General features: G+C 45.4%; 1 protein-coding gene across 3 annotated transcripts in view; it reads left to right on the top strand.

The window, feature by feature from the left end:
- AMBRA1 (autophagy and beclin 1 regulator 1) overlaps window positions 1–13,927 on the top strand; it is a 194,996-nt gene extending 181,069 nt beyond the window's left edge. For all 3 annotated transcript variants that reach the window (XM_077322340.1, XM_077322341.1, XM_077322342.1), the window contains one exon: window positions 12,155–13,927. In XM_077322340.1, coding sequence (XP_077178455.1) covers window positions 12,155–12,645 — 491 coding nt within the window. In that variant the 3' untranslated portion in view covers window positions 12,646–13,927. The remainder of the gene's footprint in view (window positions 1–12,154) is intronic.
- The last annotated feature ends 997 nt before the right edge of the window (window positions 13,928–14,924 follow it).

The raw sequence follows: 14,924 nt of genomic DNA, 5'->3' as shown, positions 1-14,924 counted from the left end.
GTCTGTTGTTGAAAGTCCATCTCTTTGAGAGTTTTATTTCTAATACTAGATCTAAAGCCCATTTCACTTTGAAATGAAATAGGCCCTAGATGGCCTGAGAGCAGGCCCACCCCCCACCCGAGGCTCTCTTGAGCCTTCTCCCGGCGAGGCCGCTCGCCGGCCGGGAGAAGGCGGCAAGGCCCACCCCTCACCCGTGGCTGTCTGGGCAGGTGAAGCAGCCAATGGGGAGCCGCGCAAAGCGCGGCTCCCCATTAGCTGCTTGGGGCGGGATGGACACTCGGAGGGGCCAATCCGAGTTTTTATCCCGGACAGGGCCCGCCCTAACTCCTCCCATACTGCCCTCACTGCTTTATTCAGTCTGTTGCGCTCCGCGCCACGGGGCTCTTTAAAGATGTCTTTGTGAACTACAAATGGGTTTGAGGGGTTTGATTGGTTTGGCAGAGAGTTATCATGTGGCTGTGTTTGGATGCTGTGACACAGTTTACTAATGTAAAAAGATTAACTTTTGCTTATATATTCCTAACTGTTATGATGGTCAGTTCTTAGTCTGATGAACAGTGCTTGCACATGAAAGCTCAGACCATGAATAAATCTTTGTTGGTCTTAAAGATGCTACTGGACTCTGATTTTATTGTGCTACTTCAGACCATTTGAATCCATCTCTGGGAAGTAGCACATATTCATTCATTTGACTTAAACATTTTGGATTGAGATTTACGTTCCAAACCAAACCAGGACAGTTTAAGAAGTTGCTGCTGCACTTCTCCAGGCTAATGTACTATTAATTAAATGCATGCAATATGTAATTCTGAACATGGCCCTAGATGCGGAAAGTTAAGCCACAGATCAGGCCCATGGATGGAGAAGGATGAATTTGTACAAACTTGGAGGGGACGCTCAGGGTTGCAGAAAAAATCCAAAACCTTTTTCTTGAAGAGGTGTGTATGTAAAAAAAATTCCTAACAGAGAAGAGTTGTATGTGCAAGTGTAGACAGTATAGTCCCCGTCTACCTGACCATGCACTTACTGGTGTGGGGCTGATCTCCACTGCACATGGTGGACTTGCGGTAACTGCAAAGTTAGGACACATGCTCAGCTTTTCATCCACCCTCCTTTTGGTGGAGACAGAGGGTTGTGCCTGACCTGGCTTGGGTAGCCGCATGCAGGAGACAGTGATAAAGAAGGGGGAGTAGAAGCCACTACCTCTTGCATGAGTCAGGCAGTTGGAGGCACTGCAGGAAAGCAGGGGATGGGGAGTGTCCCCCCCTTGATCCACGGAAATAGAGCTGGCAACACTGCAGGCTAGTGAGGGGGTTGACCTGGAGAGCTGGCAGCCCTATAAGGGAGATGAACAAAAATTATTGGGATTCTCTCCCTCCCCTTCCTCTTCTCTCCACTTATAAAAAGATAATTCTGGTTGGAACATAATTCCTGTCTTCTAGTTTATAGACAATAACAACCATCACATCTGTGATCCTATTTGCACTAAAATAGGGTTACTTTCAAGGGGAAATCTGGCAGATGAATTTTGAATTTCTATTCAGTGCTTGAATATTATTCTTCTAAATGGAGTAAAGTGAATTGGAATTAGTGGCAAAGCTTCAACTCATGACAGGAATTGATGGTAGAAAGCCTGTCTGCATAGAGGGTATTCCAGATGGGTGAATGTTAGAATTACCAATTACCAGGTGAGGACTGGAATCTCCCAGAATTATATGGGATCTTGATATTACAGAAATCAGTTCCCTTGGACAAAATGGCTGCTGAGGAGGAGGAGGAGGACATTATTGTGTCCTTTACCAGGTTCCAACCCCACCTTCCCCAGGATCTATCCACAAATTTCCAGGGCTTTCCCAACCCAGAGTTGGCAACCCTAGTAATTGCATTACTTGTAACAGTGAAGTAAAACAGTGGCATCAAAGCTTATGCTGGAATATTTTTTTTTAGTCTTCATGGTGTCATTGGGCTACTGTCCTGTTTCTCTACGTAGAAAATGTTAACTCACTCAGAACTTTAATAAAGGCTGTGTTACCTTCATGCATCGTCGTACATATATCCTTGAATATATCAGTTGCACTTATTGAGATGCTGGCTTTGGGCTGTGAAGCCCTGGTGAGCCCACCCTCTGTGTCACATCCAACTAGAACAAATGGCAAAACAGTTCAGGTGTATAAAGGACAGGTCCTTTTTAGAGAGGATTTCTGAAGTAAAGACGGATACAGTGAAATAACAGCAACAGCTTTTTCCTCTGTGTTACATGTGTTCACATACTATCCAGTCCTTTCACCTCGTAAATTGGTTCCTTGGCAAGCATGAATTCAGCCTTTGTATTTTGGAACATCTGTTTTTTCCTGGCTAGTCATATCTCTTGTCATTGTTGTCCTAGAGGATCAAATGAGGATTTATTATCTATCTGCAATGTCACGTTGCAAGCTCCAGTTTTTCTTTTCTAAAGGATCTTGCAATGGATGTTCATATTCAGCCTTGTTTTTTGTTGTAGCTAGAAAATGGTTGACTCAAAGGATTAGGTTTCTGAATTTACGAAGGGATGATAAGGAACACTTCTTTCTACTTCAGTGGGGGAAATGGTCTTCCAGTGTGGATAGCCCTAGTGCTCAGGCAGCTGCCTTGTGGCTAGACTGTGACCCAGAATGAGTTAGAACATATTCAAGATAAAATCAAAATAAATTCTGCTTCCAGACGTGATTTTACCTTCAATCCACAATTTTAAAATAGATATGAAACAAGAAACAAATAATACTTCTTTTCTGTAGGATGGTGTTAGATGGAGAATGTGCTGAATGCTGAGTAGGCCAGATGAAAACATTGGCTCAAACAAGGGTGAAGAGCACTATAGGAGAGCACACATTTTTGTATTGTCTACTGAGAGATCTCAGTTCAGAGGCCAACATCCAGAAATTTAGACCTCTCTGGAACTTTAGTATAGAATATTACATCAGTGTAGCCCATGCCAGTTGCATTTCCACCAATGGGAAAAACTTAGACATCCTTCCTGGACCATTGAATATTACATTTAAACAATTTCAAGAAAAACGATAAAGGAGAAGAGAAAGTTCAATATAAAGTTCAATATAGCACAGTAAATCATCTTAGATAAATCATAGATATAATATTTCTGGAGTTTCTTCTTGTGCTATTTTTATAAAAATAGTGCTCAAACAAGATTCAGTTAGCTCTGTCCTGATTTTACTACAGTAGCTAAAAGCAAACATATGGTTCTCCATCTTTGATGGTTCTCCATGTCTGGAAATTTTTAAACAGAGGCTAGATAGCCATCTGACGGAGAGGCTGATTCTGTGAAGGCTCAAGGGGGTGGCAGGTTACAGTAGATGAGCGATTGGGATGTGAGTGTCCTGCATAGTGCAGGGGGTTGGACTAGATGACCCATGATGTTCCTTCCAACTCTATGATTCTATGATTTTATATAAAAAAGAGCAACCATCAAAGACATAATTTTAAATAGATTCCTCAGGGGTTTATGAGATGTTCCTCAGACAGGAAGTCAGTAAGAGTAAGCATATGTCTCTGAAAGGCAGCATTTAGGTTTCTTTCAGACATAGAGTATGTAGCATGTTCTAGGGTCACATGATAGAACACAGCAGGACCTGCATACACTGTCTCCGTGTCTTGGAATACTTCCTGGAGCCTTCATAGGCAGGGGTTCCTTGGGAGAGAATTTCATGTGAGTGCAGGTTTGTTTAAGGTAGAAAGTTTGAATGCTGTTGGATTTGATAACTATCTCCTGAGTGATGGACCATATGCAGGAGCGTTGTTATTTCATCTATTTATATCATCATGATTAGAGATAAATTTATAAAGCTGTGGTTTAGATACCATATGGTGCCCACCTGTCTGAAAAACGTACGTGTATCTGAGACTCAGTCCCAACCTCCATTCACTGGTAGCAGCAGGGGAGCTGCTTCCTTTTATCAGAGCCCTGTCCCACTTTAATAAATGTTTAAATTCAGGACCCAGATACTTGGTTCTTTCCCAAATGATCAACTTTCTCTTTGCTAACCAATGAATTCCAGTTGTTAGAAAGTGTTCATGGGCACGTCTCACTTGCACAAACCCATGTAGCTCATGAGCTGGACAGCATATTTCCATATTCGTTAATGTGGCAAAGTATCCTGACTTGCACATTTCAAATCAAGCTCCGAATCTTTTCCCCTTTATGCTGAAGAGATGGTGCTTTATCCATACAACCCATTTTATCATTATACCCTGCCTTTCTCCACAATAGGGACTCAGAGCAGCTTACACTGTTCTCTTCTCCATTTTATCCTCACAACAATCCTGTTGTGTCTGTGATTCATCCAAGATCATCCAGTGAACTTCTACAACAGAATGGGGATTCATACCTGGATCTCCCAAATCCTAGTCTGAAACTCACCTTACTGCAGCAGTAGCTGTTGTAGGGTGGCTGCTGTTCAACAGTCATGAGGAACTGGGTGAGTCAGACAAGTCACTTAATAGCAAGTCACCCTTGGCAGCTGCCATACCTGACCCTCGTGACTCCTTCCTGAAAGGCAGAGTAGCCCTGGAAAGAGCCCTGCTTCGTCTTTTATTGACAAAACCTGAGACTTTGATGGCTGGCAATACTGTTATGATCGCTTAACCACTTTATTTCTTAAAGCTACTGGGCACTGGAGATAATTCCCCATTCGTTTGTTTTATATTTTTCTGAGGCTTTTTTGACGTTTGTGTGGTCATGGTTCCGGTCACTGCGTTTAAGTCTTTCCTACAGATTTGTACATGTTGAATTAGATCAGCCTTTTTCAACTTTTTTACCATTGAGAAATCCCTGAAACATTCTTCAGGCTTTGAGGAACCCCAGAAGTGGTCAGCAGGTCACACCTTCCTGTCACACCCACAGAAGTCACATGTCTCCAGAAGTACCAGTGCCCAGATACTTCCACTAGTTGTGACATCACCAGGCCACTCTCACAGCACAGGAAGTGACAGCGTAGAAATATTTTCAGATGATTTGTGAACCTGCATTCTGGGCTGGCTGTCACGTTGCTGTTCCGTCACCAAAGGCAACCTGCAGTGGGAGCCTGCAGAAACAGGACTGGGGCAGATCCCACTCCCTATGCCACAAACAGGGCTGGAGCAGACATATGCTGCTCTGTTCTCCCCACCCGTGCTGTAAAATTAAAACGAGAGTACTTACCTTAGCTAAACAGAATTTGTACAGCCAGGCCCCCTCCACTTCCCCTCCAGGCAAAACCTTTCCAGAGCTGTCATGAAACCCCAGGGTTTCACAAAAACCTGGTTAAGAAAACCTGAATTAGATATATTGACAAGCAGGGGGACCCACAAGGACTTGCAGAGAATGTCTTATTTTCTTTTCCCCTCTTTCTCTTTCCTGAAAGTCCACACAGGCTTTAGGTTCCATCTCCCCTTCCCACCCACCAGCCACCTATTTTTAACATCCCCATCTTCAGCTTTCCGTCTCTTTAGTCTTTCCCCAGAAAAAAAAAACAACCCTATCCCAGTTGTGGAGGGTCAGCCAGGCTAGGTTCAATTATAGGGTGGGGGATCTGCAAGGACTTGCAGAATGCTCCTTATTTTTCTCTGTACCCCACTCTCTACCTCAGTTTCTCTTTCCAGGCAGCCCTTATATCCTCAACTTCCCTTGCATCCTTCTTCTACCTACCTACTTACCTTGTATCTGCCCACCATTTTTGCCTTCATTTATTATTTAATTCATAGACCCCAATGGGGAACCAGAGTTGCTGACACCATTTTTCTTTCTTCCATTTTATTCTCACAAGAGCCCTGTGAAGCTGGTTACTCTAGCAGGGTGTAAGTGGCCCAATGTAACCCAGTGAACTTCCACCGAAGGGTGGGGATTTAAACTTGAGTCTCTCAGAACCTACACTGAGTTCCTAACTGCTCTGCTAGTGAAGTGTGACCCAGTTCCCAAAACCTTAGAAAAGTATTCTAGAGGCAGATAGAAGAACAGTTGGTTTTTATACCCCACTTTTCACTACCCAAAGGAACATCAAATGGGCTTATGATCACCTTCCCTTCCTCTCCCCACAACAGGCACTCTATGGGGCTGAGAGAGCCCTAAGAGAACTACTCTGTGAGAAGAACTCTAATAGGACTCAGACTAGCCCAAGGTTACCTGGCTGGCTGCATGTGAGGGAATGAGGAATCACACCGGGCCCTTCAGATTAGTGGCCGCCACTCTTAACCACTACACCAAAGTGGTAATCTAACTCCAGCAGAGGGTGCTATGTTTTAAATCAGCTTTTTGTAGTCTTCACAGAAGGGCATATGTGAGGTGGTTGCAGTTGAACAGAAGCAAGCAGTGAGTCCTGGGTAAGTCATGGATCAAGTTCCCTATGGGTGCTACTAGGCCTGGCCCTAATGGGTGATGAGTCAAAGGAACTGCCCCTTCCCCCTACCCTTTTCTGACAACCAGGGTTTGAAGGCTGGAGGTGGGCAAGAACCTGGAAAATGGAAGTTCGTTGGATTTGTGGGTGGTCGTGTGTTGGGGGGTGAAGTCATGAACCATGAACTTGCACGGACCCCCCCCCCCTCATGTTCATGAACCTTTGGGTTCGCTAGAATTCATTAGCTGTTTAGCTGTTTCCTGGGGTGCTATGCATGTGCAATTCACTGTGGAGCCCCCTGACTGCATCACCTCATTGTGGGCATAGTTTCTGGTTCTTGTCCAGTGTCCAGCTTTTTGGCCCTGGGAGGCGGTCATCCACCCATCCACCTTCTCATGTCATAGTTACAGAGAGAAACAAGGTTTCCTATGAACTTAATAGATGATGACTGAAATGGGCATCAGGAGCCCCCACGGGGGCCAGGTGGTGACTGCACATATGATCATGAGGGTCCACAAGCTTGGAGGGGCCTGGGTGGGGTGTAGCTCTGACTTTCTCACCTGCCTACCTAACCAACTGTCTACCTGCCTACCTAACCAACTATCTCCCTGCCCACCTACCCCACCATCTAGCCACCTATCTAACACCTGCTGAGCATACTTATGAGCATCGGACCCAGGGTCCAGGGAGTGCGATGACAGCTACAGCACATCCTGGCTTCTCCAAGCTTGTGGATCCTCCTGGTCACCCCCAGCTCTGCAGGCATGCCCTCCAGATCCATCATGCAGAGGACACAGTGGCCCCCTCTTCCCTGGAGTCATGTTTCTACTTCCCATTGTTAATCCCACCTGGATTGTGGCCACATGAGCAGATCACTGAGCATTAGCTTCTGTCTGGAGCATGAACTACCCCATTTTGTGGGTTTGTGGAGACCTGTGGGTTGGCTCGTGTCCATCTCTAGCTGGCAGTATTGTCATGGTTGTTTAGCAGTATCCACTGAGTGCATTTGTTTATTAAAACTACAGGTATTTTTAGCCACCTTTCAAGATTTCAGGCTTTTCTGCAAACTTGGGTCTTGTCTCAGCTTTGTAGAATGATTTGTCTTGTCTTTCTCACCTGATCTCTAGATTTAAGTATCCACAGATGGAGTCATGTTGAGAAATAGATATAGTGATATGATATTCATGTCCTTTAGGAGAAAACATATGACTGATCTGCTGAAGTAGGCTCTTGCTTACAAAAGCACATGACACAATACATTCATTAGCATTAACTGTGTCATAAAGCTCCATGTGTATATGTTTCTAAAAGTAACTAAAGTTACTTTTCTGGAAATGTTTTTATCTGGATGAACTTCCACTGTTCTTAGAGAAATAAGGTAAATAAACTTCTCCATGAAAGCAATTTGGCTATGCCTGTGGGTTTAGTAATGGCACCGAAGATCAGATCCTTAGGAGAAAGGCTAACTTTGTCTTCTCCACATTTCCTAGTCTTTGTTAATCGGATCACTCCTGACATGATAAATTACTGAGCAGCCAGTCCTGCTGTTGCGGAATCAGCACCTGCTGCTTGTGTGACTAGGCAACAGACCTAGCCCCTGGAATTCTGCCCTCGCCACAGAATTATTAAAGCAGATGTCTTGAGTGGAAAGGAAATGAGCAAAGATGATGAAAATATTCCGTGCTGTGCTTAAGGACTGCCTGCAAGGAATCTCTAGGCTCAGTTTGCAGTAATCAGAGCTGACTGTATTTAGTGGTGGGGTAGAGAAACAGGAGCATTAGCTGGCAAGCATTAGCTGGACTTATCTCCAACAAGCAAGTAGCCTAATAAACGACTAAATTTTGTGAGCACAATTAACTTCCTGTGGCTTAGGTGCAACCAGTTCATTCAAACAATGCCATCATTATCTAATGGAAGATTTTGCATCTGGCTGAAGCTCCTTCACATTAAGAGGATTTGATTTATTTACTTGCTTCCACTTTCCTCATTGAGATTCAGAATTAATTATCATGGTATAATGGTTAGCCTGTCAGGCTAAGAAGATCCAGGTTCAAATGCCAACTCTACCGTAGAAGATTGCTAGCAGATCTTAGATCAGTCACTCTCTGTCAGCTAAACCTACATCACACTGCAGTTGTTGTGGATAAATTGGAGATGAGTATAATTGGCTATGGATTTCCATTGGGAAGGAAAGCAGGATATGACTATCTAAATAAAACAATGCTGTAAGAACAGCATAGTGTAGACAAGAAATAATACAATAAAATTGGATTACAGAACTAGGAAACAGTAACAATATGGTACGACAAGAGGGCACCAATGAAACTAGCACGGGGGATCACAACCCCCTGCTTGCCTACTGTGCCAGCCACTTGCCAGTCAGCCTGCTTTTCAGTAGCATTGTCTGTCCTTCCCTTCCCCATCCTCCTCCTGCCTCAGTTGGCAGCACACCAACCACTCACCAACTAGGCAGTTTGCCCAGCTGAAGTATCAGCGTTGTTTGCATGGCTTAGCAGCTCACCCTTTCCGACCTGGCTCAAGTGATTGAGGGCTGTGTGTGTGGCTTCTCTATGTCCAACCTGCCAAAATAGAAAAATTCAAATGGTTGGCTATCAAAAAATAATGTGTTTTTAGTTATAAGTGGTTGAGGGGCAGTGGTGACAGGTCCTTCTCCCACTTACCCAGCTCAGAGGTAAGAGTGAAGGGCTCCTCTCCTACCCACTTTGCTCACATGTTGGGGGATAGTGGCAGCTCTCCTCCTCTCCACCCTATCATTTCCTGTTGTACCCTCCCACTTGCCTGTCCCCCAATGTGACCTCCCTCCCCCACCCTCCCTGTTTGACAGAAGTGTGTTGTCTTCTCATGCTTATACAACGTTTCTCTATTTGGCAGGATTTCACCCTCCTCTAGTATCCCTGGGTTTCTGTGAAAAATGTCCTGCAGGTTTGAAGAAAATGACCATAGTCTGTACATGGACCCAATCCATATTAAGTATTATTAAGTATCCACAGATGTAGCTATGTTGACAAATATTTTGATATGAACAGTGAAAATTGCATTGACATTAACTATAATCCTACTCCCTATGAAAAAAATTCCCACCCCAAAAATTCTATTTTGCACATTCCATAGAATGGTGCAAGTACGGGAACATTGCTGGCCTTATTAGGCAGGCTATTTCACCAGGTGGGAATCTCAATCGAAAATGCTCAGGTATGTGTAGCCACATGCATGGTGGCATTTTTATAAGTCTGCTTAGGTAAGTGAAGTTGCCACAGTAGAGCATATCAGGATATGACATTCTGTAAACAGATGAAGGGCCTACCATCTTGCCTGCGTAGACACAATCACTTCCTCAAAAGGCAGGCACAGTATTCCTCCATGAAGAATTAGTCCAGAATTGCCCAGAGCACTCTATAGCTAAATATACCGTTTGTAAAGGGGAGTATATAAATTCTGTCATAAAGCTCTCAATGTGAGGGAACTGCTGCCACCTCTCTTGTGCTGAAAGTTGGTTCTCTCTTGCTACCCTCTCCTTCCATAAGTTTCCCCTGTGTTGAGGATTAATCTGTTTTACTTCCTATCCAGCATTGGCCTCTTAACCCTCATCTATCCCTTATTCCATTTAGTTTATCTGTTGCTTGGGAAGCATATGGCCACTCCTGTTTTGCAGTTAGTCTTGATGACTCTACGAAGGCTGGGAGGAAGATTTATATCTTTAATAAGGATCAGGTAGCCCGTAGCCGCTGTTTCCCTCTGTGGAACAATTTGGCACATTCCACTGAATAAGGAGTGCTCCTTCAGTAGCCTTCATGTGAGAAAGCGCAAAGTAGCTAATTGTTGATCATTCCATGAGGCTGTTTCAATGAGCTATTTTTCCTGGGCATGATTATTCCTGGGGGGACTGGGCTTTCCATACTGTCTGACTCGGTTAAGCTTCTAGATGTAAACAGTACTTTCCCCATGATCTGAAAAGAAAAGGGAAGACTTGGATGTCCACTCAGTAATGGAGACTCATATATGGGGTATGCTTCCGGTATCGGCTTTGTGTATCTGCCCCAATGCTTTTGGGACTAGATGCCAACTCATAGTCCCATTGTATACGGCACTGGTCAGACCACACCTGGAGTACTGTGTGCAGTTCTGGAGGCCTTTCTTCAAGAAGGATGTAGATAAAATTGAAAGGGTACAGAGGAGAGCGACGAAGATGATCTGGGGCCAAGGAACCAAGCCCTATGAAGATAGGTTGAGGGACTTGGGAATGTTCATGGTTGACCAGGCTCTGTTCTTCAGGGGCTCTCCTCTGGGTGGGGCTGAGTGAGTGCTCACAGCTACCAAAAGTTTTTTTTTAATAAAAAAAATACTTTTGTCTTGGTTCCCACCCAAGTGCTCTCACTCCGGGAGGCCTGACCCTGCCCAGACACCGGAGATGGGGCCCCCAGTTCACCCCAGTTTGTCAGGGTACCCTGAGACAGCTTGACCCCGGAGGAGAGAGAAGTCGCTGCAGAGACTAAGCATTGCCAGACTGATGGCTGTTCCCGAGCCTCAGTGCATTTGCCCGAAACACCCATATTGGCCAGGGGTGCTGTGGCAGAACAGGGGAAGTGAGGTGAGTACACATGCACAGAGGAGAGCCCCTGAAGAACAGAGCCTGGTCAACCATGAGACCAGTGAGAGGGACAGTCCCCCATGGTCCGAGTGATCGCCCCAGCCCCTGGGACACCAACATTGAAGGGACAAGAGTGTGGCTCTGGGGTTAGGAACCTGGAGGTGGGGAAACAGGGCAGTGGGGTATAAAGGAAGAAGGGAGGAAGCAGTTGGGTTCAAAAGCAAAGGAAGAAGGAAGAGCATGGATGACTACTGAAAGAATCAGAGGAGCACAGAGAAGGAGGAAGGAAGACCAGACAGAAGAGAGGAAGGAGGAGAGTAACACTGGAGGAGAGCTGAGGAGAAGAGAGGCAGCGGTGACTAGAGGAGGGGAGTAGCCAAGGAGAACAGAGGAGGATGCATGCTGGAGACCCAAGGACAGGGACAGAAGGGTCACAGGAGGGTATTACACCCTCAGAGGGACCCACAGGCCTTCATACTTAGCCAGAATGGTACAGATATGAGAATAGATTAGCTGGAATTGTGTAGCCAGTCACTACTGATTTCACTGACAATACCTTTAGTGCCTGTGACCTGAGCTCCACCATGTCCTAGAGCTAAAGCAAAGAAGTAGAAGCCTCACCCTTTGGGCCTGTGGTTGGGCAGGACCACATCATGGTGAGAGTGAGAGCCTGAGTGCTTGAATGCTGTGCTGCATGTAAAGTATTTCCATTCACATATGAGTCTAGCATGGCAGGAGAATGGCTGTTCTTTGTGATGAACTACCCCTCCAGTTTAAATAGTATAGTCCAGGGATAGGAGTGTCTGCATGGAACCTCTGGTTCTGTTCTAGCTCTCAGACGCAGGAATTCTAACAAGAGGAGGGGAGAAAGTTTCTCCAGGTACAAAGTATGGCACTTAGAAATTGATATGTGTAAGACAGTACAGCCTGAAGGGAGGATGTGTAGAATTCATGCAACAAGTAGTGAATGCGTTTATGCCACAAAAATTGCTGAAGCTTTGTGGCCATGCCTAATAATGGAATGATATACTGTTTGTGAAATACACTCTTGGGTTTTCAGGGGTGGGGTGGGTGTGCCTCATCCTCTTTTCTCTTGTTTTGTTAGTCATCTCAGTGGCCGTTTTACATGTTGTTGATTTCTGCCTTGGATACTAGACTCTCCATTGTCACTCTCCTTCAGGTGGTCCGGAATACGGGGCTACTGGAGAGGATTCCCTGACCAGGATCCAGAGGCTGATGGCTGAAGGAGGCATGACTGCTGTGGTCCAGCGGGAGCAGAGCACTACCATGGCATCCATGGGTGGTTTTGGCAACAACATCATTGTGAGTCATCGCATCCACCGCAGTTCTCAGACTGGTACCGAATCAACTGGAGCAGATGGGGGCGCGGCTCAGCCATCCACCTCACAGGATCTGGCAGCTGAGCTAGAGGGACAGACCCTGTCGGAGTCCATGCAGGTGACAGAGCGTGGCTTGAGCCCACGGACCTCCTCTGATGACATCGTTGAGGGAGAAGAAGCTAGTGGGCAGAGCTTGTTGGAGCAGGCTCAGTCCTCAATGGACACTGAGGGACCAATTGAATACAGTGACCTAACTAATAACAACCATCTTCCTGACAATACCAACTTCTATAGTAATGATAGCACCAGTGGAGAATCTCGGAACAGGTAGAGATGAATTATATGTTGGTGCTACCCTTGTACTGCTAAGCAGAGACTTGTACCTCGCAGCTGACCAGGAACTGAAGGAGTAGGGGGATTTTGACTCCAAACAGATGCTGGTAATTCAGAGGGCATTGTTTGACAGGGGTGGGAAATGAGAGGGAGACCATCAGTTGTATAGGAAGACTCTTGAAGAGGTTTTATTCTGTGTCTTAGCTTCCTGCATCCGTTTTGCTGCACATTTTCTACAATAGCTGTAATAAACCTTGATATTCAGCTGAGCCTTATGTAAATTTCTCAGCTCACTGGCTACTGGAATCCATTAAGCTTTGCCCTAACCCTGCAGTGCTTTTAATGTTACTTTTTGTTTTTGTTTTGTTTTTTTAATAATGTTTTCTCCTATTTTGACCTACCAGATGATCTGATAAAGGGGGCTTTAGTTTCCTCCTTTGGAGGCCTATAGCCTTCTTCAATGTGTACATTTCTTCAAGTGCTACTGTGGAGGGGCTTTGCACCCCAGCTCTGCTACCAGAGTGGGTTTATCTTCCAGCCAGCGTTCCAGTCCCATGCTGTCTGCAAGGAAGTTCTAGGTGACTCTTCAGGTGTGCAACATTTGAATGGCTTGAAAGGCTGCAGGCTGGACCAGGCAAAGTAGTCTTCTCGAGGACTCTGTCCCACTCTTTTCCAGCCCAGAAGGGGAGGTAGGAGAGCTGTGCTTGGGCTTCACCATCCCTTCATGCTCAGGAACCTCTCAGGAGTGTGAGCCTTTTGTTTAAGAGTCTCTACTTTGTATGCAAGCAGGACCTTATAAGGGCTGCTGTGGGTGGGGCAACAAGTAGTTGCAAAGCATGTGGGTAGGGTGGGTACCATTCCCCAATAAAGATGGCACTTATTGAGAAATTGCCCAGGGCTTTAGCACCTCTTGCTGTGCCAATAGTAACATATATTAATTCAATCTGGTGAAGTTTGGCAAGATCATGGTGCCACTGCCAGGCTGCACTTCCCTATTTGGGGTGGGGGGGTGGGGGATGGGGAAGGGGGGTAGCTCCGCGTCAGAGCGTGAGGTATGTGTCTGTGATGTAAGGTGTTGCATGTGAAACTTTGACCTTGTACATGTAGCTTTTAGTGGAGAAATCAAGGCTCTGACATTTTTGTTTCTAGTCTAAAATGTGATTTTCCTTTTCGTTTGTAACTCTCCATCCCAGTGAGCTTGTAGCAGGAAGGTAGGGGGAGAGTGTGTGCTAATGAGGGAAACACCAAAGATCAATGTCATTAAAATATGACAAACCCTTCTTTCGCCTCCTGTCTTCTTTTGTGTGAAGGGAAGGGGCTAAACATAGTTGGGGAAACGTGTTCTGATTGTATGGCCCTTTCCAAGCTCATTTCTTGCTGTTTTTTGGAGCAAGCTGGGGGAGTGCTTTCACTAAAGTCCAGAAACATCTTCATTGTCCATGCCAAGAAAATTTGGGAGAGGCACCCTTAAACTGCTCGGTTCTGTACGTAAACAGAGTAATCTGTTCAAGTAAATAACAGAGTTCTTCAGTCAGCAATGAGAAAATTGGGGGTGGGGGGGCAGTTAGGAAATATCCAGTAACCCTGCGGATGTGTTCTGATCTGTTCTAGAAACTGTTTCACAGGGCATGCAGGAGCCAGCACCCCCCCCCCCCCGTTCCTTGTGGCTTCTTGGCACCTTGAGTGCATGACAATAAATAAAACCCATTGTTAAGCAGCTCTTATGCTCACAGTCAGAGGAGTCTGTTAGAGAACATTAAGCAAGCGTTTCCTTAAATCACAGCATGGAAATGAACTTTAAATCAAATCAGTTGGCTGCCAGGCCTCATCAGAGTGTTAATGAGGCACTAAAATCTGCCCTGTGCCAGTTGTACTTACTGAGCTGATGGGAGCTTCAGGTTGATAATGGAATTGCCATCTATGGCTTCTCGTGACTTCCTGCGTCCTGTGGCTGTGTTGGAACCAGGCTAGCATCGAAATAAGTTAATGCCCCAAATGAAGGAATGGTTCAGCAGGGCAGGCGGTGGTGTGGGTCTGACAGAGAAAGAGATCAGCTTTCCATATACTGCAGGCCTTGAAATGCAGTGAGGGATTTCAACATGATGCTCACAGCTGGCTGTTTTTCTGAAGTCTTCCCCCTGAGGAGCTTGCCAAAAATCACTTGCCAGAAGAAGCCTTAATCACCTTTTACCATCACTAATGACCAGCCACCAAAGCCATTCGGGAGTGGTGGTATAGCAGTGGAAATATATATATATATATATATATATATATATA

This window comes from Paroedura picta, chromosome 2 (assembly GCF_049243985.1).
Source record: "Paroedura picta isolate Pp20150507F chromosome 2, Ppicta_v3.0, whole genome shotgun sequence".
NCBI classification, from domain to species: Eukaryota; Metazoa; Chordata; class Lepidosauria; order Squamata; family Gekkonidae; genus Paroedura; species Paroedura picta.
The sequence above is the reverse complement of the archived record's forward strand: the minus strand, read 5'-3'. Positions and strand labels throughout refer to the sequence as shown.